General features: G+C 32.3%; 2 protein-coding genes and 1 long non-coding RNA gene across 3 annotated transcripts; all 3 read left to right on the top strand.

Moving 5' to 3' along the window:
* The first annotated feature begins 445 nt into the window (after positions 1 to 445).
* Positions 446 to 16,790, top strand: LOC123193274 (DNA gyrase subunit A, chloroplastic/mitochondrial). Its single transcript, XM_044606149.1, has 27 exons — positions 446 to 986; positions 1,582 to 1,651; positions 1,774 to 1,839; positions 2,918 to 3,019; positions 4,213 to 4,257; positions 4,351 to 4,449; positions 4,585 to 4,671; positions 5,466 to 5,536; positions 6,833 to 6,941; positions 7,062 to 7,124; positions 7,327 to 7,392; positions 7,523 to 7,611; positions 8,515 to 8,563; positions 8,706 to 8,792; positions 9,088 to 9,181; positions 9,890 to 9,960; positions 10,076 to 10,165; positions 11,164 to 11,289; positions 11,430 to 11,587; positions 13,346 to 13,427; positions 13,506 to 13,670; positions 13,756 to 13,857; positions 14,950 to 15,086; positions 15,680 to 15,785; positions 15,889 to 15,943; positions 16,050 to 16,149; positions 16,481 to 16,790. The coding sequence occupies exons 1-27, from the start codon at positions 643 to 645 to the stop codon at positions 16,635 to 16,637; spliced, it is 2,790 nt and encodes a 929-aa protein (XP_044462084.1). The 5' UTR covers positions 446 to 642; the 3' UTR covers positions 16,638 to 16,790.
* Positions 16,791 to 17,877: 1,087 nt separating this feature from the next.
* Positions 17,878 to 20,288, top strand: LOC123192374. Its single transcript, XM_044604906.1, has 4 exons — positions 17,878 to 18,087; positions 18,552 to 18,645; positions 18,747 to 18,851; positions 19,837 to 20,288. The coding sequence occupies exons 1-4, from the start codon at positions 17,900 to 17,902 to the stop codon at positions 20,104 to 20,106; spliced, it is 657 nt and encodes a 218-aa protein (XP_044460841.1). The 5' UTR covers positions 17,878 to 17,899; the 3' UTR covers positions 20,107 to 20,288.
* Positions 20,289 to 22,612: 2,324 nt separating this feature from the next.
* Positions 22,613 to 24,411, top strand: LOC123193678. The gene is made up of 2 exons (XR_006497118.1): positions 22,613 to 22,727; positions 22,969 to 24,411. It is a non-coding gene; the product is annotated as an uncharacterized LOC123193678 (long non-coding RNA).
* The last annotated feature ends 1,447 nt before the right edge of the window (positions 24,412 to 25,858 follow it).

Raw genomic sequence — 25,858 nt, 5'->3', positions numbered from 1 at the left:
TATTCTAATACAAAACCCATCAACAATTCCATCCAAAACATAGAAGAATCAACCTATATAATCAATTGTTCATTACCAAAAACCCTAACCTAAAAAACATTCAAAATCTTCATACAATTGCTTAAATCATAACACCAAAATAAATAAAATATGACAAAGAACGATGAACTAACCCCTTATGTTATTTTTGTAACTGAAAAACTATAAAAATTGTGAAGAAAAGTTGGACACATCACCTCGTGAGAAGGTTTTGCGGAATTACATAGGTGATGTTGTTTGAGTTTTGTTTATACACGAGGTATTTTAGTCAATTTACATTAATTAGGTATTTTGGCTTTGTGTTAATAGAATTGGAGTAATTTTGTTTAGAGAACATGTTATTTCAGTATTTAATTTAATTTATCCTAAATATAATTATACAAATAAATAAAAAAGCAGCACAGAAAAATAAAAAACAAGAAAAGGTAGAATCAAAGACAAAGTGGCGCGCAAGCAAAAACCCCTAGGGTTTTACAGTACAGAGCACAGCACAGCACTGTCGCTCTCCCCTATCGTTTCAGACAACTCAGACACAAACAATCCTCTATTTCTCATTTCAGTTTCTATGGCATGAACTTCTTATCTTAGTCTGTTTCTTCTCTAATGGCTCTTTCTTCTACTCTCCGTTTCTCCTCCTCCTTCCTCCGCTTCCACCACCATCACCACCGTTACTCTCTCTTCCTTCCTTCCTCCTCCCGCCGCTTCCTTTCCGTTCCCACCTCCCCTCCTCCTCCTCCCCCCTCTCGTTCCCGCATCCTCTCCAAGGAGAAAGATAAAGATTCCAAGACTAGCGTCGCCGTTGTCAACAATGACTCGGGTCGGGTTTTGCCCGTGGAGCTCCATGAGGAGATGACTGGGTCCTACATCACTTACTCTATGTCTGTTTTGCTCGGACGCGCTTTGCCTGATGTTAGAGACGGGTTGAAGCCCGTGCATCGGAGGATTTTGTAAGCAGTAGCTCATTTAGGAATTTATTCAAACAGTTGGTGAACTATTTTAACTTCTTTGAGCGTATGTAATTTGTTTTGTTAGTTTGATGATTGGGTTTTTTGTTTTGTAAATCATCTGCGTTTTATCTTTGTTAAATTAATAGCTACTGTTACTTTTTAAATTTCTGTCATTTTTGTTGCTTGTTTATTGTAGGTTAAAAGAAACAAAGATAATTAATGGTTAATTTCATATTCAAACACATGCAAGCGATGTTAACATGAATTATTTATAGCACTTACAGTTTGTATTCTTGGCACGTTTTGGTTGGGTTTTATTTTGACAATTGTATCAGTGTTTGTTTTGATACATCTTGTGAGTACCTTTTACAGTCAGATTCCTAGTGTTACCTTTAATTTTTTTCATTTCTGTTGCTTGTTTATTATGGGTCGAAACAAACAAACATAATTGTGTCTACTGAATCAAGCATACACCAATTAGAAAATTGTCATTAGGATGTCACAACCTATTTATGCGACTTCTTTGAACTTAATGTACGATTTTCTATTTGTCAATGAACTGATAGCAATTTTTTTTTTCTGAATTTTTTCACAGATTTGCAATGCATGAGTTGGGCCTTTCATCCAGAAAACCTTTCAAAAAATGTGCTAGAGTTGTTGGGGAGGTTAGAACTTGTGCTAGTCAAGTTCGATGTGCTAATTCCTTTACAGGCTGCTGTTGATCTTGCTATCATTAGTTCACTTGCATTTTTTTAATTAGTAATAAGTTTTTGTTCTTTGATTCCAGGTCTTAGGTAAATTTCATCCACATGGTGATACTGCTGTATATGATTCCTTGGTTCGAATGGCGCAGGTAAAAGATGGGATTCCACTTATGGTCCCATTTATGATTCGTTATATTTTTAAAAGGTGATTATATATAAACTTGGTATGTGAGGTGCAAAACTTGTTAGCATTTACACCCTCTGAGATAATTTTGTAATGTGTTTGATATTGAGATTGCTATGCCCTTGAAGTCCAGTAGCCTTGATGGAGCTCTTAAATCTTTTTCTATTTTATTTTAGTATTTGTTTGTCTACTATTAATATTACTTCGCCGTATTCTCTTTTGCTAAAATGTGTTGGTAGATAATATTCATATTTATATATTAAATTTTTTTTAATTGAATAATCTTATATAAGAAAATAAGGAAAAATTATTTGAGACCACCTTAATGTTTTGTGAAGTTTAAGCTGTTGATTTTTTATTCTGAATTATGATTCTGTATAATTATAGTTATAAGATTTACCTTAGACCCCTATCATGTAATTGATTAAGGTTTTTTTTTCTTATTTTTCTCCAAAATACAGGTTATTTATCTATAAAATTATAAATTAGTAGCACTTAGCTTAAAATTGAATGTATTATACTTTCATTTATTTTTCACACATTAAGTTTGAAATTTATCATTCATCCTAAAATTCATTATTCATGATTACTGGTGAACATGTTTTCATTTTCAAATATTCTTTTCAGAAAATGATAATGAAAACATTTTTCAATTTTAAAAACATGAGATCAAACTTCTCATTTTCATTTGCATATTCATTTTTTGAAAAAAAAAAAAAAACATTAAATACAACATTGAGTGCCATCTATTATTTTGTGGGATTGAGTTTGTTTGCTTGGCTTACATCATTAAAGCTTTTAAGGACACTTTTTTCTATTCAGTGAAATTGAAAAGTTTTAGGTTAATTTTGTGCTATTGGCTTTGGCTTTTGAGTTCTCCCATAGCTTCTATTTTGGAGCTGTTCAACAAATATTGTTTAGACCATTTTTGTGATCTTTTAGATCCTATTATGCTCTCTTTTTCCTTAGAAAAAAAGAGAAACAAAAAAATGTTACTCACTTTTCTCATTTATGTGAAATTCACCCCATGCTCTTTCATGCAGGATTTCTCTTTAAGGTATCCATTAATTCAGGGGCATGGGAATTTTGGTTCGATTGATGCAGATCCTCCTGCTGCCATGCGGTATACTGAGTGCAGACTGGAAGTATGTATTACAATTTAATGCTCATTTGAACTGATGCTTTTCTGCTTGGATGTATTCTCTTAACTGAAGATGTTTTTCTTTACTGGAAATAATGGATGATTTGGTAAATCGTATCTTAAAATTTCGATTTAATATAGACATATATTTCTGCCTCTGTTGTCTTGATTCAATAGTTCTTGGAGTGGAACTGATTGAAGTTGAAATGTAGCTTTTAATTTGACAGCTTAATAAACTTCTGGACCAGTGGGGTTTGTGAAAACGTTTTAAATCAAAATTTTCACTTACAATAATGCCGACACATATATACTTTACCTTTTGAATGTGGCAGGTAGTTACGTAATTATTCCATCCCCTCTACTTTTTTTCTCCTCTTCCTTCTCTGCTTTTTATCTCACTGCATTGTCTAAAATTGGTAGTTTAATGAATGGAGGCTATTAGTCAAAAGATCTATTGTATTATAAGAAAGAGTTGAACTAGTTCCATTTTCTTACTGCTGATTTGATTGACTATGACGTTCTGAATTATTTTGATGATTTATAAAATAGCTATCATCAAAGCTTGTTAGGAGGTATACCTGGAAGACTAAGTTGAGCTTTATAGATTATAAATAATCATGTAGGTTATCTGGTTTGTCACAAAATTAAGAGCAAATTAGTGGAGAGAGGATATTTCTATTGAACTTTTTGGACAAGAAATATAACTATATATTGACCCTTGAGTGAATGATTACTCACAAATGAGATAGAGACCAAGTGAGGAATTAAACCCCTTAAAGGCAACAACTGCTAATTTTTTATTGTAGATTCTGACTCAAGTTAGATAGACGTTTTTTAAATAATTCCTACCTCAAATTGATGCGATCATATGTTTCATGGAACTATTGCATCAACTTGGAAGGCAAGTGTAAGGAAAGGTATGATTGGACTCCTAGCTATTCATCAAGAATCTCATAGATTAGTTATTAGAAAACATCATCAGTTTCTCCTTGAAAGCCTTGAAGGCTGAATCATTTTCTTGCTCTACAATTTACTTCCGGTTCGTCCTTAAGGAAAAAATTGCTTCGTCCTTTCTGTATAATAGTTATTAGAAAACATCATCAGTTTATTCATTTGAATCACTTTGCTTTGTATTCCTGCCTTGTTTGCTTTAAGTTCTTAAAGATCATTTGTTTCCTATAATTTTCTGTTGTGCAGTCACTAGCTGAAGCAATGCTGTTGACAGATTTAGAGCTAGATACTGTAAGTGCTATTTCTTATTTCATAATCATTTATAATCCACATGCTATAAATCATCATTAATATATTTGTGCATCATTTTTTATTGCATTGCAGGTAAATTTTGTTCAGAACTTTGATGCATCACAGAAAGAGCCATCACTTCTACCTGCTCGGCTCCCAAATCTGTTGTTGAATGGTTCATCTGGGATTGCGGTGATTTAATCTAACTATTTTACCTTAATTCTACATTTCTTTTGACTTCCATTGTTCCTGCTGCTTCTCTCATGAACTGTTTTCTTTTTGGTATTAGTAAAATATTTTGATGATAGATCATATTATGTTTTACAGGTTGGCATGGCAACCAACATACCTCCTCATAATCTTGGAGAGTTGGTAGATGTGCTCTGTGCCTTAATTCATAATCCAGAAGCCACAGTAAGTGCCTGAGGTTTTTATTCAATGATTGCTTTGACTGATATTAATAGAAATTTTGATTTTAGATTTTGTTTAGTATGTTGAGAATTATTCATTTTGTTTCTTATAGATGTATTGATCATTAGTGTCTTGTGAAATGCAATTCAATTTGGGTGGGAGTTTTGAAGATATGGAGGAATATGTGCCATCTTTGTGGATACCAGGTCCACTCGATACATGCAACTCCCTTTTCGTATTTAGTAATATACATTTTAAGTTTTCTCAAAAGAATAAAGAAGATTGAGAGGACAGAGAACTTTTAATCTTGAACAGATTTATTTTATCACAGTGGATACTCTGTTCCTTGTTTAGTTGTTGAAATGCTGTCAAGTTTGATTGGTCTTTGACAGTATGAGCTGTATATAGAATGGTTTAATTGTGTTTTATGTTTTGTATTTGGCATGTGAGAAATGGTAGGGTTTTTGGGATATAGAAGTTTTGATATAAAACTCAAAGTAGAGTTTGCTTTGAGAGTTTTATTTTCATCTTTATAAGCTTTGATGTATTCCATAAACAAGGATCTATATTTGAGTTTCACTGATGAATTGAACTTTAGCAGCTTATGTGCTTTTTCAACTTTCTTTCATTTGTGCTTTTCTTGATTGGCCCATGTCTTAGGATAGTATCCCCCCCTCTCTTTTGTTTTCCATAATTTTACTTTCTTTGTAAGAGTTAGTATGCTGACGAATTTAATTTATACTATTATTAATTGTTGTAATAAATGCTGGTTTTCACATTATTCTGCTCTCTATTAGTTGCAAGAATTGCTGGAATACATGCCAGGGCCTGATTTTCCAACTGGAGGACTTATTATGGGAAACCTTGGGTAAGTTTTTGTTCTTTCTGCTTTTTCTTTTTATTACATCTCTCTCTCTCGATTTCTTTCTATGCTAAAGTGACTTCTGTAATCAAAAGTCCAAAGCCTAACTTATAAATAACATTACAAACTTATCAAAGCACTAATTTTTTTATCATCATCTTTGCTAACCAATGCTCCAATTAATAATCATTCAATCCTGTCTACCTTACTCCCTAAATGTAATATTCATGTTAGTGCTGCAATCTGGAGGCTTGCAGTATGATCTGAGTGCATTTCAACGTACAGACAATCACATGTAGGAACTGATGTAATTGTCATTGTTTTAAGCATATGAGTTAGACTACATCAGAGGGCATTTAGCGAACCCCCCTCCCTTCCCAACAGATAAGAAAGGCACGAGGGCTATGTTCATGACAATCATTGTTTTCCCTTTCATATTGTCTATATAACATTTATTGCAGTTATAAACTATCAATAATTTTGTTGCAGTTTCTTCAAAATGCTGGTAACATCATAACTTTTTGTCAGTTCAAGAAATGTATTGCCTAAACTAAAATCGAATTGTCAATATATAGAGAAAACAGTAGAACCGGGAATTCAAAGGGCTGTTTGGGAGCATGTTTTGTCCAATATATTCTAACAAAAGGAAGGTAGTATTCCACGGTGACATAGCTAATAGGTATGACACATGAGGCTTCTTTTGCCTTTGAAAGGCTGTAAATATGGAGAGAAGCAAGTATTCTATGATTTCCATCAAACATTGTGCTTGAATCTAAGTGTAACAACCGGTCCACTATCAAGATATTGTCTGCTTGGAATTCACAATCTGTTATAATTTTTCTTTTAGGTTTGGTAACCCAAAACACATCTTGATAACTTGAGAGCTCACATGTTTTATAATCAGTATTCTCTTAACATTGGCTAGTGATGTGGGTTGCCACAATTCATACCTCTTTGGATGTAGTGTCCTCACTAGCATTATCAGCTACTGTTGACCATCTACACACTTTTGGTTGGGCTTTGTTTTGATACCATCCATAACAATCTAGTTCCCTATCAAGATATTGTCTGTTTTAGATACATGGTCGATCATAGTTTTTTGCTTTTAAGCTTTGTAGTCAATGTGTCTTGAGCTTAAAAACTCACAAGTTATTTAACCAATATTTTCTAAACGTTCTCAAATGATGTGGGATTCCACAATAAGTATCATTTGAAACATGTTCTTTCAATAAAGTATTGCCATATTTAAATTCTGAAACTGATTTGCGATCAGTGTCCTGAGATTTGACTTTTTTTGTCAAGGATTGTAGATGCATATCGAAGTGGGAAAGGACGTATTGTCGTAAGAGGAAAAACTGATGTTGAGTTGCTTGACTCTAAGACAAAGAGAATGGCAATTATAATAAAAGAGGTGAATATCTTGGTTTTTTGTAACGGTTTCAACAGATGTGTGTATTGCGTTTTGGATTGTCATTGAAATGTGGAGTACAGAGTAATGCTAATGTTTGATTTTTTTTTCCTATTGAAACAGATTCCTTACCAAACCAACAAATCCTTGCTAGTGGAGAAGATAGCTGATCTTGTTGAGACCAAGGTAAATCTATTTCTAAAATGTTTATTTCTGTTTGTTTTTTTCTTCATCAAAAGCTACATGGATGATGGTTAGCTTTTATATTCAATAGGAGAACAGCAGTTGTTACTTGGCTATACTGCATGTTTAGCAGCAATATTTGATTAATATGGTTGTTGTTGAGCAAACCTTTTACTTGCATGTATTGCTTTATTTTATTCAACAGAGTTTAGATGGCATCACTGATATTCGAGATGAAAGTGATCGTTCCGGAATGCGTATAGTACTTGAGGTATGATAATAGCTATTAATATGTTGTTCTTAACATTTGCTAGTTGCTTCATACAACTATTCTTCATGATTCCTACTGCAAAAATATCTTTGATTGGAAGAATGCTGATTGAATTATCTAATTCCTGCAGCTAAAACGGGGTGCTGACCCATCAATTGTTTTGAACAATCTTTATCGTCTGACTCCTCTACAATCCAGTTTTAGCTGCAACATGGTGGGGTGAGTAGTTTCTTTTTCTTCCTTCAAGACTATGAAGAAAAATAAAAGTGCATTGCATTGCTACTATGTCAATTACTTGGAAGCCTGATATTAGTTCTAAATTCGGGCAGTTTTAATATACCTGCTTTCAAAATGTTTGTGAGTAGATGCAAAAGCTTAGTTTTTAATTGATTTGGAACATGAAAAGGAAAAAAAAAAAGAAATTAGGAGATAATAAGGCAATAAATTAGAAAGAAATAGGAAAAGGAGGATAGGGAGAGAAAAAAGAAGTTACATCAAGAGATAGAGTTTGAGGACAAAACAGCTCGTCCATTATATTCTATAATTAGTTTGTATTAATTAAGAGTAAGACATATGGCCAATTAATAATAGTTTACATATTAAATTAAAAAAGAAAAGAATCTACTCTAAAGTATAACCTGATTTAATTATGTTATATCCCTAAAACCCAAAATCTTGAATATTCCCTAAACTGGATGGATAATAAAACACAGGTTCTTGATTTTTTCATAAAGTGTCTGGTAGATAAATGTTCTTGTATTCTTACTACTGACATGCATGTTTTACACCTCAAGTTGTGTATGTTTTTACAGTGGTGCATCTATTGTTGATTTGTTTTGTGCTTTTGTTCGGGGAAATCACAAGCTCAGCATGTGTGATTACTGTCTCCTGTGTCATGGGCCATGACTTTGGGCATTACAATTTTTTACTCTTCATGTGAAATTTATAATGACTGGGTAAAAATAAAAGCATAAAACTATTGTTCATCCAGTATAGGCTAGTTTTTCATCCATGGAGATGATGTGAAGAATTAAGAAGTTACTTTTGTTAAATTATATCTAATAGGCTGTAGATCTTCCTACATATCTCCCAGTCTGATGTAGTTCTTGCTTTATATTACAGTATACTTGATGGACAACCTAAACAGATGGGTCTGAAAGAAGTACTTCAGGTGACTGCTTGTCTCTTGTTTCTTCACATCTCTCTCTGTTAAATTTTCAATAATTTTACCATCTCTGTGTTTTCTAGTCACAGAATTTCTCGTAATTTCACAGATCCATCTATTGTTTTCTTTGTTTCTTTTATCTTGTCAGGCTTTCTTAGATTTTAGGTGTAATGTTATTGAAAGACGTGCAAGGTTCAAGCTTTCACAATTGCAGGAAAGAAGGCATACTGTTGAGGTATGTTACGGTAATTGTTTAAGTTTACTTATTTGAATATGTAATCTATTTGAGGTTCCCATCATCATCATTGCTCTTCTTCACATTCTTGTGTGAAGCATGTCTGGACTGGCTGATTTGTGCTCTAATACTGAAGTGAACTTCAATTCTCTACCTAGTCAAATTGACTTTTTTTTCTCGTCATTGGTGATGTTTTTAATGTTTCTATTTAAGTGTTCTGGGATCTGAAAAACAAAATATGGTCTTTTGATTTGCATTACATAATGGTTTATGTCTGATACACATTCATCATCAGGGCATCATGGTGGGGCTTGATAATTTGGATAGACTGATCAGTATAATTCGGCAAGCTGCAAGCAATGCCTCTGCAGTTGATTCTCTAAGGAATGGTAGGTTTCTCCTTATAGGTTTTATGTCTTTACATATTGTCTTGCGGCAGTATTGTGGTATTTTATGTCTGCGTAGTATATTTTTGTTTCTAATAAATATTACTCCATGGGATTTAAATTCTATTTTTACTGGGCTGTTATAAAAAATTTCGACGTATTTTCATTAGAATTATTTTTCTAGTTTGCACTGGTTTTGTTGTGGTAAGTGCTGAATGATTAATGCCTGTAGCTAACTGAAATATTGAGTTTGAGGACACAGTTTGTAGTAGATTTTCCAAGCATTCCTTGAATAATGTTACAAGTATTTTTGATATTGCAAAAGAGGTCGGAAGAAAAGGACTTGCTGAAACACATAGGAAATTTTTGTGAGCCTAGATTTGTCAGAGCAAACATTCATTCTGGGAAAAATTCAATTTCTTTGAAAGAAGCTTTATATTTATTTGTTTATAATTCTCAACCTAGTATCATATATACATGCAACATGTTGCTGTTCAAATTTGTGGCTTCACTGCTGGTAATTGAATTTTCTTTGACATCAGTTTATATTATGTTGAAAGCCATATTGATATATATAACATATATAGATATTTTGATCTTCGCCTTCTTGTTCTGTATATCATGAAACATTGAAGGAACATCCTGTCATGATAGCTGCTCTGACTTGAATTTTATTAAATATTGTTATCTTTTTCATCTTATCTAACACAGAATTCAAACTATCGAAGAAACAAGCTGAAGCTATATTGGACATGAACCTGAGAAGACTTACCATGCTTGAGGTTCATATAATTCTGCCAATGATAACATATTTTCTGTTTGCTTGATCAAATTTCTAGGATCATAGTTTCACAAATGATACCATCTGAAGGAGTGTTTGTTCTTGTTATTGTTCAGAGAAACAAGTTTGTCAATGAGAGTAAAACCTTAACAGAACAAATTATTAAGCTGCAGGAACTACTATCAAGCAAGAAAAACATACTACAGGTAACATATTTTTTATTTATTGGACATTAGGGTTAATACGAAACAGATGTAGTCTTAGTAGATCTACAGAGGCATAGAGATTCTCCTATCTCTAGAAAACAAGTCACCTTTGTTCTCAACTTGTTTCTTTTCATTCTCTTCCTTTTTCAAATTTATTACCGAGATGCAACATGATATCAGTGTTATGATTTATCTGATATGCTTGCTCATAGCTTCTGTACAACCATTCATATTTTGGTTCCTCTACAGTGCTTCTTGACTTTCTGAAGCTGTGAGCTGACTGACATGTTATTTACTATTTATTTTTGTATGTCTCCAGTCTATGCATATGATTGCTGTTAGCTCTGTGAGACCTCCATTAATCAAATGCTGTTATGCTTAATTTGTTTTATTAAGACTAAGCAGCATAAAAATCCCTGCCTTTGAAATATCAATGAACAGTTCCTGTAAGTTGCGCACCCCACTTTGTTTTGATTTTGAATTTTAGGGAAAGATTGTTCAACCTTAACCTGAAGCAAAAGTAACTATGCATATATTGGGGAAATCCTAATATGCTTGGATTGCTATGCTTCTATATCAGTGATATAATTTGTTTGCTATTTTTGAAATAATTTGCGATCCCTTACCTTGCTCTTAATTATTGAACGTATAATATCCATAATTCCTTCCTGGGAAAGTTGTGCAATCTAATCTGATAGATACGGATATCCTTGATATGATTTATCTCTCTTATGTTGATCAAATATAACTATCTTAGTTTGCTATCACATTAAAAGAAAAAGGAAGGAAATTTTCTGATGCTACTTTTGCCCATCCTCTGGAAAAAAGAATCCACGCTTATAATGTGTATTGTACATTTTGAAATGTTTCATTTGATATTCTGACCTTGATCTTTGTATTATCAATTATTTTATATTTTGATTCATTGTTACCTCGAACATTTCATTGTTATTATTAATGATATATTCTGATTCATATTTGATTGTTTCACTTTTTAGTTAATAGAACAAGAAGCAATCGAGCTGAAGAACAGGTTTTCAAGTCCTAGGCGATCAATATTAGAAGACTCTGATAGTGGTCTACTTGAAGACATAGATGTGATTCCAAATGAAGAGATGCTACTAGTGTGTTACACAATTCGTTTACATTTTCTTAAATTTGTTCTTAGCCCTTTTATCTGTACATCATTTTCAAGATTCAGATGATGTGAGTCCAAAGAATTTACCCCTTGCTTTTTTCTGAATCTAGCATATCTGATTTTCAGGCTATTAGCGAAAAGGGTTATGTTAAACGGATGAAGCCTAACACTTTCAATCTTCAAAAACGTGGAACAATAGGCAAATCTGTTGGAAAGCTAAGAGTCAATGACACAATGTCTGACTTTATTGTTTGTCATGCACATGATCATGTGCTTTACTTCAGGTATATATATATATTTTTCTATTGTCAAGATGTTGCTACTGTTTCTTATTTTATATTATTGAGTTTCATTGTCATCTTTCTATCTTTTCTAATATGTATTTGTTAAGATAATGAGGCAGAATATATCACAACAGGGCAATACCATAGATAAGGCAGTCAAAAATGTTAACCAAGCTGTTCCAGTTTGTTTTGTGACTTTGATCTATGTTATATTTTTGTTTTTCTTCCCATTTCTCTTGGTTTAAAAGCAATTCCCTTGGTTTTCTTTTTTCTTTTTTCATAAATTTTGCTAAGAGATGATATGGTTATGTTAGAATAAAACTAAAATAAAGGGAGCCAGAAGTACACTGATAAGAATAAACAATATGCATAAATTCAATATTTTTAATTATAGTGATTTCCACAAAGAAGACTAAAAGGATTCTGAATATTGAGAGAAAGCAGCTATCCAATACCTTTGAATAAATGAAAATGAAAATATGATGGGCTGTTTCTGATAGTGCTAATTTCATGATAAGAGAGGGAAGAAATTAAAAATCTTCTGTTGTTTTTTTCTTTGCTAGCAGAACCTCTTCCAGCTATGAAGAAAAAATTCTATTTATCTTTTCCTGATAGGAAACACCATGAATATTGAAATGGAGAAAAAGAAGGTCACATGGTGGGCTAACCATCTGCTGCAAGAGTGGTAGATCATTACCAAAGTATCTCAGAAGAGCATGATTTCTGAGAGTGAACAAATAATTAACCAGTGCAGATTTCTAAGCACATTTTTCCATCTAATTACATGGTTTCTCTTAATTTCTTTCTTTCATAATGAATCTCTCACTGATTTTTCATTGACCTCAATACTGAAAATTTTGCTCTAACTTGAACTCTCAAGATAAGTGTTTGGTCTTAAAGATTCTCCTTCTTTGTAACTCTCGCTGCCAATTTAGTCAATCACGTGACAAGAATCTAGTACATATTTTGTGTGGTTAAGTGCTTTAGTAGACTACGATCTGGATTTTTTAGAGTCCTTCAATGCTACTATTGTTTTTCCTTATTCACTGCTTATTGGAGCTTCACGACGTGAAGAGTATCTCGTGAGGTTTAAACACAGTGATATAGAAATTTGAGGTAAATCCATTTGATCATAAGATGATCATTGGAAAAGTATTGATAAAGGAAGTTCTCAAAACATATTCAAACATATTTTCATATATGTGATATTATCTCCTGTGGTAGGGCATCTATGATGAGTTGTCCATGCAATTCTTCTCTTAAACTCAACAGTCATCTCTTGATGATATCAGCCACAACATGATTTTTATAAAAAAGCATACCTTTGTCTTTATAAGTCTGATCTTTATACAAATGTGAACTTACACATATCTGTTCACATGACATTATGAATTAAAATAGGAAAATTATGTTTTTGTCATCTTGAGTGATGAGAAATCTGCACTGATTAATATTTACAACAGCATTTCCAAATCTCATAGTTCTAATATAAATGATGGTTGGACCAGAGTTATTTTTGAGACAGTACTTGTCCCTTAACTCAATATTTGATGCAAGGATATTTGACTTGTTTAGGTATCCTGCAAATCACCTCTTGAAAACCACAAAATGTCTAGAAAGCTTGTATTACTGATATGCTAATTAGTTTCATGTTTTGGTCCAATTTTTAGGTATGCCCAAGCATCTGGTGCATCACTTACTTCCTTTTAACTAATAAAAAGTTTTGGTTGTAGCATGAGTAACATATTGCTTTTACAGTGATAGGGGAATAGTATACTCAGCTCGTGCATATAAGATTCCTGAATGCACCAGGAATGCTGCTGGCACTCCACTAGTTCAGGTACATCATATTATTGATTCTTTCATATTATTCTCTGTGCCAATAACATTTCCTAAACTGTTTTCATGGTGGAGACAGATCTTATCTTTATCTGATGGGGAGAGAATAACTTCCATCATACCTGTGAGTGAGTTTGCCGAAGATCAGTTTCTTGTTATGCTCACAGTGAATGGCTACATCAAGAAAGTGGCTTTAAATTCTTTCTCGGCCATACGATCTACAGGAATCATAGCTATTCAATTGGTCTGTCCTCTTCTAGTGTGCCCTGGTGTTTAGATTTGGCCTAATTTTCAATAAATTAATTAATCCGTTTATTTTAATTTACTAGGTTCCTGGTGATGAGCTAAAATGGGTCCGTTGTTGCACAAATGATGACCTTGTGGCCATGGCTTCACTAAATGGAATGGTCATACTAAGTTCCTGTGGCATTGTAAGTTTTCTTATACTGTTCTTTTTCATTTATAAAATCTTTTCAAAATGTGTATCATTGTTGCTAGATTTACTTGGGGCACTTCCAGTAGCTTGAACATGTGCAATTGAAGATTCCTTGTTTCTTTATGTTTTTTCATACTCAAATTTAGTCCTTATGTTTCATTGTAAGTGGGGAGATTAAGTAAAATAGTGAAAAGAGAATATTCGGAGATAATGTTGTAATGCGATAGATAATTCTCAGGTTGGATAGAAAGATGTAATCATGACTGCTTTTGATATCTTGTGGGTCAATCTGAAAGTGTATGATACAGTGAAGAGAATGTGTTACTGGGGCTGCTTGTATCTAGATGTTCAGGAAATTGAATGTATAAAACCTATCTAGTCCATAAGGTGTGAGTAGGACATGTTGGAGCTCAGATGATGTTTAATTTATTAACTGAATTGTCCTGTTAGGCTTAGTCTTTAGTCCCTATGTTCGTTGTTCAAGTATTGAAGCTATAATCTGATTATTGAGAACAACTTTTCTTGCCTTTTTGCAATAGGAATACTTTTCAATTGCATGTTCTCAGAAAACCTCTCAGTTGTCACTCGGGCTGCATGATTTAGTTTACAAATTACCTAGAGTCTCTGTTACTAGGGAAAATGTCAAGTCTCTGTTTTACCATGTTTTGGTGGTGTACATGTGGCATATTTTATTCAATTTTGCAATACGCAAATCCATTAATCAATTTGTTGTTTTATGATGGTTTCTTTTACCTGTTATTTGTGTGGTTAGTGGATTCAGGTACAGAAATGCAATAAAACATGGCAACAAACTATCACCATCTTGATGGTGACATGTTCTGTACATGTGGTTTACTGTTGGCTTATTCATCCATCTGTGTATTAATTGAGATCTGGAACGCACAGTGTTAGCATATGATTTTTTGATATTTTACTGACACGTGCATTGAGTGGCATGTTCTCAGTTGCTCTGATAAACAACCCATGACTGTAAATGGTACTAGGGGTTGAAATGATCTACCGTTAGTTCCATGATTGGAAAATTTTCCGTTATTAATTTAATTGATCTCAAATTGTTGTGATGCAGATTCGATCACTAAGCAGAAATACTAGGGGTGCAGTGGCCATGAGACTGAAAAATGGGGACAAGATGGCAAGCATTGACATAATACCTGCATCCATGCCGAAAGACTTGGAGAGGACTTCAGGAGATTCTCGGAGCAAGTAATTGTTTAACATTATTATGAATGCTAGCACACAAATTTTAATCGTATAGCATACTAGATTTATTGGTCGCTGGATCAGCTGGACAGGGCTAGCAATTATTGACTGATTAACCTTTCCCAAATATAGTTGTTCTGACCTTAATACTGTGGATTTTGGGTGGAGTTCTTGGACTCCCTAGCCAATGCTATCTAAGTTTCATTAAATATATTCTTATATTGTAGTCTTTTTAGCAACCATCATATCATCAGCCTTAAGTTTCATAATACTGCAGTGGTCATCTGAACTTGGATTCTTATCAGTTGTTCTAAAGCTGTACTGCATCATGCATTTTGTTTTTATCGGTTGTGAGGATAGGAGTTACCATTTTACTTTCTTGTTGAGATCTAGTATGAGTTTGACCTAAAAATACGAGAAATTAACTTAAATCCATTGTGATTGTTTTCACTCTTTCATGTTAGATCTTGCATTATATAAATTTTATTCTCTTTACTATTCTTCTCTGTTTAAGATCAATGGAGAAAGACTATAATATATATAGAATTTATTTATGTAGAAACTAATATATATGTAAATTTTTGTTTATACTCCAGTGGTCCATGGTTGTTGTTTGTGTCTGAAAGCGGTTATGGAAAGCGGGTTCCCTTAAGCAGCTTTAGACGGTTGCCTTTGAACAGAGTTGGTTTAATAGGTTATAAGGTAAATTGATATTGCATCAACCTAATCTTTATTTAAAGTGCATTCTTCTTTGCCGAACTTTTTTCCCTGTAGCAGGAAACAGGCTAATCTCTTTGATTTCCAGTTTTCTTCTGAGGATCGATTGGCAGCAGTCTTTGTAGTTGGTTTTTCATTGGCTGGTAATATTGCATTACATGTTTTGAATTGAAATAAAGGTTTCATTTTATCATTCACAGAATTGTTATATTGATGTTTCAATTTTCAATCTCTGGTCTCTCTAAGCAGAAGATGGTGAAAGTGATGAGCAAGTGGTTCTAGTGAGCCAAAGCGGTACCATTAATAGAATTAAAGTTCGGGATATTTCAATTCAGTCTCGTTTCGCAAGGTACAAATGTCCTGTTTTGTTCTCACCTCTCTACATTTTATGAATACATGGACTTGTTTGATCCAGTGGAATAAATTGAACGCTGTTTTTACACCATTCTTTCCTGTCAACATTCGACCTCTCATACTTCATTTTGTATGCATATTATAGTTTGAATATTTTGCCTTTAGCTACTTAACACAGTGCAAAATTAATTGCCAAGTCATGCATTAGATGGAAATGAACATGCTACCAAGTCTCTGCCCTGAATCTATTTCATGAAGCATTTGAGTTTCATCAGTTTTTGCATTTTTATTCCGTTTTTTACTGTTGTTTTCGCTTTGGTTTACAGGGGTGTTATCCTGATGCGATTGGATCATGCTGGAAAAATTCAATCAGCTTCCTTGATATCTTCTGCAGAACCTGAACCTGAACCTGAACCTGAACTGCTTCCTGGTACACAACCACCCTCAGGAACAGAGGTCGGAAATGTTTCAATGGCTGCATAGAGATTTCAAGCATACCTCAAAATTGTACTGTATATGTGTATGCTAACCCATAAACCTGTTAAATTATCTTTGAATCAGTATATTTTTTGTACATTATGTTACTCAGTTTCACAGAATATTTATATTAGCAACAAACAAGACTTTGAAATGTTAGATTTGAATCATTTGTATTGGAGTAGCTGCATCTGCTAGAAGGAAATTGAAATTCCTTGATTTAACCAAAACTTTTGAGTTATTCTCAGCAACCCCTGCAGAGTATTTTTTTAAGGAAAAAAGATAGTGAAATTATATAATATAAGATTTGAGAATGGTTCAATATGCATTATTTGAAAATGATAACTGAAAAAATAAAGATGGTTATAAATATTCTCAACATATTAAAAATTCAAATTTAGGTATAAAAACTCAAAAAAGTTTTCTAGACTCTAGTTTAACAAGTGAATCTTTGAAAAATCAAAGGTTATATAGGTTTATTTTTGGGAAATTAATAAAATAATCAAATTGAAGGGGGTTTATATGAAATTAACTAATTTTTAAGGGGTTGGTTTAATCTATTACCTTTTACTTTTAACAATATCACAAATTGAGAGTGAAAAGCTGAATAAAATTATGTATATATATTCCTAATATCTATAATATGTATATAAATAAAATATATTATATGGTTATATGAATGATTTTAAATTAAAAATAAAATAATATTTAATTTTATAATAATATATTATTTATATATCTATTTTATATATTTATAATGTTTACCATTACTTTTAAAAGATAAATAAAATTAAATCAAATACTGAGTATAAAAGAACAACTCCAAAATAATTTAATGTCTATGTAAAATGAGATAATTACATTTGACTCCCTAGGCGTCTACTGAACCCCCTGCATTTTAAACTATTAGATATATTCCCCTTATTTTAATGTCAATAAAATTATACATATTTATTTTAAGTATATAAATAGATATATATTTGATATATGTTATTATATGATTAGATTATTTTTAATTAAAGATAAAATAATATTCAATCACATAATAATATATATAAATGTATACCTATTAAGTCACTATTCACTTATTTTTGAATTAAAAAACATTATTTCTTTACTTTTTTTTAAATTAACAACATCTGTTAGTTTGAAGGGGGTATTTTATATTTTTTGAAATACTAGTATCTTGGGAATAGGGCAAAAAAGATTAGGGTGACTTGATTCTTTTGTTTCAAACTAAAAGTACAGCGTAGAATTGTGTCAGAGTTATGAAACGAAAGAAACCAAAAACAGAAATGGAAGATTTTGAGAAGAAATTAAAACTGACCGAATCAATGGAGATTGAACCAACGGCAGATGAAGAAGCAAACAACAAGTCCTCCAAAACTCTCCTTTTGCTCCGCAGATTCCTCGCCGTTCAGCAGCGTAGAGCCCAAGCTTATGCCAACCTTAAACGGTACGCTTTTTTTCTCATTCATTTTTCTACTATTAAATCAACTCAAATTTCATTTATTGGTCATCGCGAGACGATTGTTAGTGATAAATTCATGGAATGGGACATGCCCACTTAAGATTTATTACTCTTAACCATGAAAGGGGATGAATGAACCAATTTTCAGCCTGTAGCTTTTTGGTTTACTTTCAAGAAGGGTTCTTTATTAGGTCTTTAGGGTTGAGGCAGATTGTTTTAATCAAGATTGCAATTTTTTTTACTATGTGAGCATCATATTTTAATTGTAATTACTACTGGTTTTGAGTTGTTTTTGTTCTTATAATTTATGCTTGGTTGTTTTAAGGTTTGACTAAGGACTCTGGCTTAGGAATACTAAAGTCGTGAAAATACATTGAATGTGCATATAGAAATGACATTGATACATATTTTGAAGAGAGGCTTATGAATGTGCGGTGTACGTATGGCAGGGGCTTTTCGGAGTATATGGTTTCAGGAGGGGAATTAGCTTACCAACAACTTTGCAGTGAGATTACAGAGGAGTTCAATGACTGCTCTAAACAAGTTTGTGACCATTCAATTATTTTAATTCTTTGGGCTGTTGTTCTTTTTTGGTAAAGTAAATTTCATTATGTTTTAATCTAACTCTGTCTTCTTCTGAGCAGGTACTTGAAATGGAATCTTCATTTCGAAATCCTGAGTTTTGCCGAGTTGATCTAGCTCAACTACTCAGAGCTGTTCAAATGCAGGAAAAGCAAAAACTAAATCTGGTCTTTTACTGTACTCACTAGCATTGCCCCTTCTTTTTTTTTTTCAAAATTTATTTCTAGTTAGAAAATTATGGACTGGATTGAATTTTTCAACCCTTCATTGTTCATGCAATCTTTTTGTTTATGCAAAATAGGGATGCTTTTGATGATATCTTCCCCTATGTGCAAAACAGGCCTCCACATTCCGTTATGTAAATAATCATGTTGTTTAGAAACATTATACTTGAAATAGTGTCAGGATATAGCATTGGTTATGAATCTAATTGGAATTGTTAGATGATATGACTGTTGAAAGCCATGTAACTTATAACTGTGAAAGGGGAAATTGTGACATGTTAAAGCCACTAATGGTATCAACCAGTAACAGGAGTATCACTGGTATATTGATAAAACATTTGATTGTTTCTATGCCGCATATAATTATAATGTTTCCGGCGGTGATCAGATGATGTTGATGTGAATATGGTCATTGTATTAGTACATATTTGAGAGCCATTTTGTTGATCTTATTAGGTATTTAAAGAAAAGATAAAGAGTAGTGATTTCTTCAAATAACCTGAAACATTGTAATGACAGTTTCAAAAGCAAGATCTTTACCATTTCCTATTGTAGTGTCAGAAAAATAGCTGTGTACCGTTTTTCTTACAAGTGAATTTCTTTCTGATCTAGAATCCATCAAATTAACGATTTTCAACCATGTTCTATTTTGCCATTTTGATGATAAGTTAAACATATTTCTCCCATAATGCAAAAGAGAATATGCTACAATAACCTAGTGTGTTGTATGAACTTGACTTATTGTATCTCTTTCTCTTTTAGTGTATATTTAAGTGTTATTGTTGCATTTTCTTCTGCAGCAGCATTAGGTGCAGAAGCACCAATTTCCTTGTTAGATCCTTTTAGTTTTTTCCTTCTCATTTTCACCTTTTTTTTTCTTTTTCCCTTTTTAATAATAAATTTCTAATAACTTTTCTTTGTTCTGAAGACGGCAAGAATTCAGGTACTGAAGAAGACTGGTCGTCCATCAGAGCGTGTCGTGAACCATGAGAACTGTCGATTTAGGTCTCCAACAGAGCATGAGTGTGTGCATGTCCATGAGATAACCGAAGCAGCTGGAACTGAAGAAGCAGAAGCAGATGCGGAGTATGATAATGCTCTCAAGGAAGCCATTAGAGGTGTTCAGGATGCTGTGACTGCCATAAATGAACATTTAGAAGAAGTAAGATATGAAATTGCCGCACTTGAATCTGAGTGACTTCATTCAGTATTTCTTTAGCTAGGTCTGAACACATCTGGTAAGCGTCTGCAAGGCCTTAGAAGAAAGTGACAAACACATTAGAAAGAAGAAAAAAATGATGAGATGTTTTGTATGGTAAATTGGTTGGCATATTGTGTTTTTTTCAAAAATTAATGGATTGTTTTGAGTTGATTATCAAAGTACATATGTCAATTCCAGTCTGATGGTCGTTTTAAAGATTTTGGATTGGCAGTGTAGCATATACCATAATCGAATGTGGGATGATGGCTATGAAATATAGCAGGGTGGAGAAAAATCCCATCTGCAAGCTTCCCTTTCTTCAACAGAGAAAATGGTCTGATATTGTCACCTGAGCGTTGAAAGAGGCCATGGTCACTAGCAGAACTGAATGGTTGAGCTATTCATTAGTGGTCAGTGATTTTTCATTTGAGCAATTTAGCCTGAGATATTCCTGCATATAACGATTTTTATTAAATTTAATTATCAAAATATTTATAAATTGTGCCCTTAATTTTTATACTCTAAAAGTTACGACAAAACCAACTTTAATTCAGATCTTCTGCCACCCAAGGCGTACACTCAACCCGTCCCTCAGCCTTCTAACGGATACTTGGTTGTCACTTGAATGAGTCAAACGGGGAGTCTTTAGGAAAAGGAAAGAACAAAAAAATTCTTGCTCAGAATGCTTGACAGCTACACACTAAGGTGGGAGCTTTCTCCACAAAATCCTGAGCCTTTTCAGCCACGAATATGTAAACCCTCTCACTTCATTAATCATCTTAATCTTGGCAGCCCCGTCAACATCTCAAGCTTCACATCAAAAGACAGTTTTCACCGCTTTCTCCTCAGCCTTCCAAGGTTGCCATCTCTTTTGTTAGTGTCCTTTGCTGAGAATCCCATCTCCCGAACATGTTTGGTATCTCCTTGATTCCCATTTTTCACCATAGACAACACCACCACAACTCCTGACCACAATTGACATCCTCAATCGAACATTCAATCAAATAAACAAATTTATTGAACACTCAATCAAACAAAAAACTGTTCTTAACATTCAATTAAAACAAAAACCTAATTAAAAAAGTCGATTATGATTGAAATCACACCCAAAGAAGTAAGAAAAAAAAATGATTGTGCTGTGTATGGGAGGATGGGGGAAAAAGAAGAATTATCCTGAAATGTGGTAAGAAAAGAAAAGTTGTCGAAAATTGAATATGAAGAAAAATGAATTTGTCGAATTATAATTTTAGGGAATTTTTTTACTTTTATTTTTCTAAAATTATTAATATTTATAATTAAATAAATAAAGTTATTTAAATACCCTTTTGTTGTTAAAGTTGATGGAAAAAAATTTGAAAGGTGTAAATTTGTTTTTTCTTAACTTTAAGAGTAGCAACTTGTTGTTTTAACATAATTCAAGTGGGAATTAGTTGTTCTCCCATATCAAAGCATAAACCCAAGTTTCAATATCAAAACCTAGGGAGCGAAGGTTATAAAAACAGTATTTTAATTCATTCTAAGAAATAAAATAAAACTTGAATAGGCCAAAGAGGTTTAATTCTTAATTGAAAATTGTTGATGCGAAAATTCTGACAATAACAAGATGTAAGAAAATTGTGATTATTGGGATTGACACTAATGAGATTGGAATTAATATCGCAATTGAGTATGAAAAATCAACGAACATAATAAAATAGTAAAGAACAAACATTTTTAATGTAGTTCGTCTTACTGCTAAAAAGTTTGATCCAATGTTATAGTATTTGTGTCTCTAGGATTTGCCAAAGTGTAACAATAGTGATCACAACAAACTTGTCCCCTTTGCCTTTATACCATCTTTCATATAAAAGACAAGAGGAAAGATTAATTAAGTAAAATTACATAAGGGATACACATAGATTTCAATACACATCTAAAATGGAAGATAATCATCATTGGTTTGAAATGGAAGATAAATATTTTATGATCATTGTCATGAATTTATCGGTGATAAGGATAAAATGCAGTCTTATGATGGAGGATGAAGATTGTCACGATAGTGAGATCATGGGATAAGATTAATATTATTAAGTTCTACTCTCCACTCTACCCATGTTTGGGACGACTTGCAAATAGGTGTATAATTGGCCACATCTTTGGATTTCTTTTTCATGAATTAGACTAATAAAGAGTTTTGACCGAATAACAATAGTTCATTTTTGCTTAGAGTGCGATTTAAACTTTGAAAACTCGTCTTTTTGCATGGATAAGATACATGTGGATGACCACAATCCCTGACTTTGCAACAAATTGTGATGATGATGTTTTAGACCTTGGATATAATGCAGTGGATGCACATCGTATGTCTATTGTGACAATTGTCATTGTTATGATTCCTAATTAGGCACGATTCATGTGTTTATTTAGATTATTGACATGTGTCACCAACTTAGCTTAATAACCGAGATCACTTCCTACTCAATCCCAAGTTGTATATAAAAGGCACCCATACCTTGACATATTCACCAAAGCTTTCGCTTTTCAAAACAAAACAATAAAGCCTTTGAATTTTCCAGAGACTTTTTCCTTCTCTTGAACCAACATCATTATCGTAATGTTTTCATTAGCTTATTGCCAAGGTGCGTTTTCAAACATTGCTTGTAATATAGTTTTGGTTTTAGTGTTTTTACTTGAAGAAAATGTCAAAATGTGGCCTCTTAGTAGATTTTAGGGTTTTGTCTTGTTTTTAGGGCAAAAACAAATAATTAAGGTTTTGTGTCATATTTTTAGTTAAATTTGATGTCAAAAGAGCTTGTTGATAGTCTGCTTTGAGTTGTTATTCTTTTAGCATAACTCTTTTGAGAATTTATTTATCTATAGGCATTTTTTATACAAATTTGGATGCTAGCTCATCACCTTCTTCAATTGGATAGAAAAGTGAACATGAGGGGTATAAAATGGGTAGAGGACAAGCGACCCTTCATTCTAGTGCAAACAAAGGGAAGAGGTGTATGGAGTTCTAGGATGCTTTGAAAAAGGTGTGGGTTATTGGTCTATGAAGATCGATAAGAGTGTTTAGGCATCCCTAGAACTCACTTTTGTGGCTTTAATGGTGATTAAGTGTGTCTCAATGAAATTTGGACATACTTTTGAGAAATGGTCACGCCTACAAAGCTTAAAAAAAATTTATTGAGAGTAATGTCGAGGTAATACATTTTAGCTTTGCTTTTTTATCTCTCAATTTGTCTTTCAAGTATGTTGACCACTGTTTTTAAGTTGTTTCAAGCATGTTGATTGACCATTCTTTTTAAGTTGTTTTGATTGACTCAAAAATTATCCATTTCTTCTAAGATCATTGGATAATTTTTTCTTCTCAAAATTATGCAGAGAATTGCTTTTGGTGCAAGAAGAAACAAATATGTTCTTAAAAAAGTAACAACTTTTTTAGTCAAGATGTTATAATAATGATTCAAGATTTGCAAATTAACAAGATTACAAATAAAAAAAGAACAAAATATCAAACACAGTGCAAATACTTGATTCAAATTTCATTAAAAAAATTCTTAAATCCAAAATAGAGATATTCTTCAAGTCAAATCCACTATTTCAAAAATCAATATACAAAATATTAACAACTCTCAAACAAACCAATTTACAAACTGCAAATCACAAAATAAAGAAGTATAAGAGTAATGATAAGCATAGACTTCTCACTAGATAGGGGTTGAACCAAAGAACATAAGGGGAAGAACAAAAACCCTAACAGAGCTCCAAAGAGAGAAATACAAGACTCAAGAAAGAGAGAAGAATCTAGAGTTTGCGTAAAAAAATGTAAAGAATAAGTAACCCCAATAAGACAACCTTTTTATACCTAAGGTCAATAATATCTAACCCTAGATATTACCAAAGTGCCCATGTTTATTCAACATAAGGACTAAATTACCCTTTTTCATATAAATTCCCAAATTTACCCTTGGCAAAGTTTAAGGCACACTTTACAAACTCCACCTTATCAAAAACTAACATATGAAATCGAACCAAAGAACAAACTTATGCAACCTATAACTCTAGACACTGCCAATATTCAACAAGCTTAAGGGTTCCATATTGTTGATCGACACAGGTTTAGTCACTATATCTACAAGATTTCCATCAAATGCAATCTTCTCTAATTTGACTTGCTCATTGGTTAGAATGTCTCTAACAAAGTGTAATCTTACATCTATGTGTTTTGTCCTCTCATAATAAGTACTATTTTTTTTTACAAATGTACAACATTCTAAGAGTCAAAGAATACAATACAAATACTATCAGTTAATCCAAGCTCTTATGTCATCCCCTTAAGCCATAAGGCTTCTTTAACTGTTTTTGTTACTCTTATGGTACATATTCTGCCTTTGCAGTAGAAAGTGAATTAATGTGTTGTAAACAATTTTTCCAGCTTACCATATTTCCCTCAAATGTAAAGATGTAACCTTTTAAAGATCTTCTCTTGTCTAAATCTATGACATAATCAAAATCATAATATCCTTTCACAAGAAAGTTGTTAGTATTATCAACACAATATCTTAATGCAAAATTACATAACCATTTTAAGTATCTCAACAATCATTTAGTAACATTCTAGTGTTTTTTAGTAGGTTTTCCTATAAATCTACTTATCAAGCTAATTACATAGGCAATATCATTTCTGAATTCTATCATTGCATACATCAAACTACCTTGAATAAGGTACATTTCTCATATACTCAATTTGAAGAAAAGACATGTCATGCAAGATTGACTTTAATTTCAAATGAACTCCTATAGAAGTGTTAACAGGTTTAGAATCCAACATACCATATAATTATAATACTTTTCTTAAATAAACAGATTGAGATAGTGTTAAAATTCCCTCAACTCTATGTCTATCAATACTCATTCCTAAAATTCTTTTAGTTAATCCTAAATCTTTTATTTCAAATTCAATTTTCAATAGTCTTTTTAATTTCACTAAGTCATTTTTATCTTTAGAAATAATAAACATATCATCAACATATATTAACAAATGTACATAACTTTCTTTATCAGTTTTAGAAAAATACACATAGTGATCAAAGTTACATCTAGAAAAGTAAATTGAAAGAACATAATCATCAAACCTTTTGGTAATTGTTTCAAACTATAAAGGGATTTATTTAATAAATACACCATACCTTTAGTACCTAGTTTGATAAAACCCTCATGTTGTTATGTATAATTTTGCTCTTCTAGATTTTCATGTAAAAAGGCAGTGGTTGACTAGTTGTTCTAATTCCATGTCAAATAAAACTACATTAGATAGTATAACTTTTATTAATGAGTGTTTAACAATTGATAAAAATACATCATGATAGTTAATACCTTTAACTTCAAAAAAAAAAAACCTTTTGCTACAACTATAGCCTTAAACCTGACATTTTCAACTAAAAAATAGCAAGTTTTCTTTTGAAAACTAATTTACACCCTATGACTTTCTAGTTGATAAGTCTTCTTACCAAAGACTAGGTTTTATTTTATGCAGAGAATTAATCTTATTTTCCATGGCTTTTAGTCACTCTATTTTATTCTTACTAATACAAGTTTGCTAATGATTTAGAAGTTAATTTAATTCAATTGTATCTCTTATTTGGAATGCATATGAAATTAAATCTGCTTGTGCATACATAAAGGGTAATTTTATATTCCTTCTAATTCTATCTCTAACCAACTGATAATAAAAAACATCAATTTTCCTATGAGTGTCTAAACT

This window comes from Mangifera indica, chromosome 12 (assembly GCF_011075055.1).
Source record: "Mangifera indica cultivar Alphonso chromosome 12, CATAS_Mindica_2.1, whole genome shotgun sequence".
Classification (NCBI taxonomy): Eukaryota; Viridiplantae; Streptophyta; class Magnoliopsida; order Sapindales; family Anacardiaceae; genus Mangifera; species Mangifera indica.
This window is presented reverse-complemented; position numbering and strand designations above follow the sequence as displayed.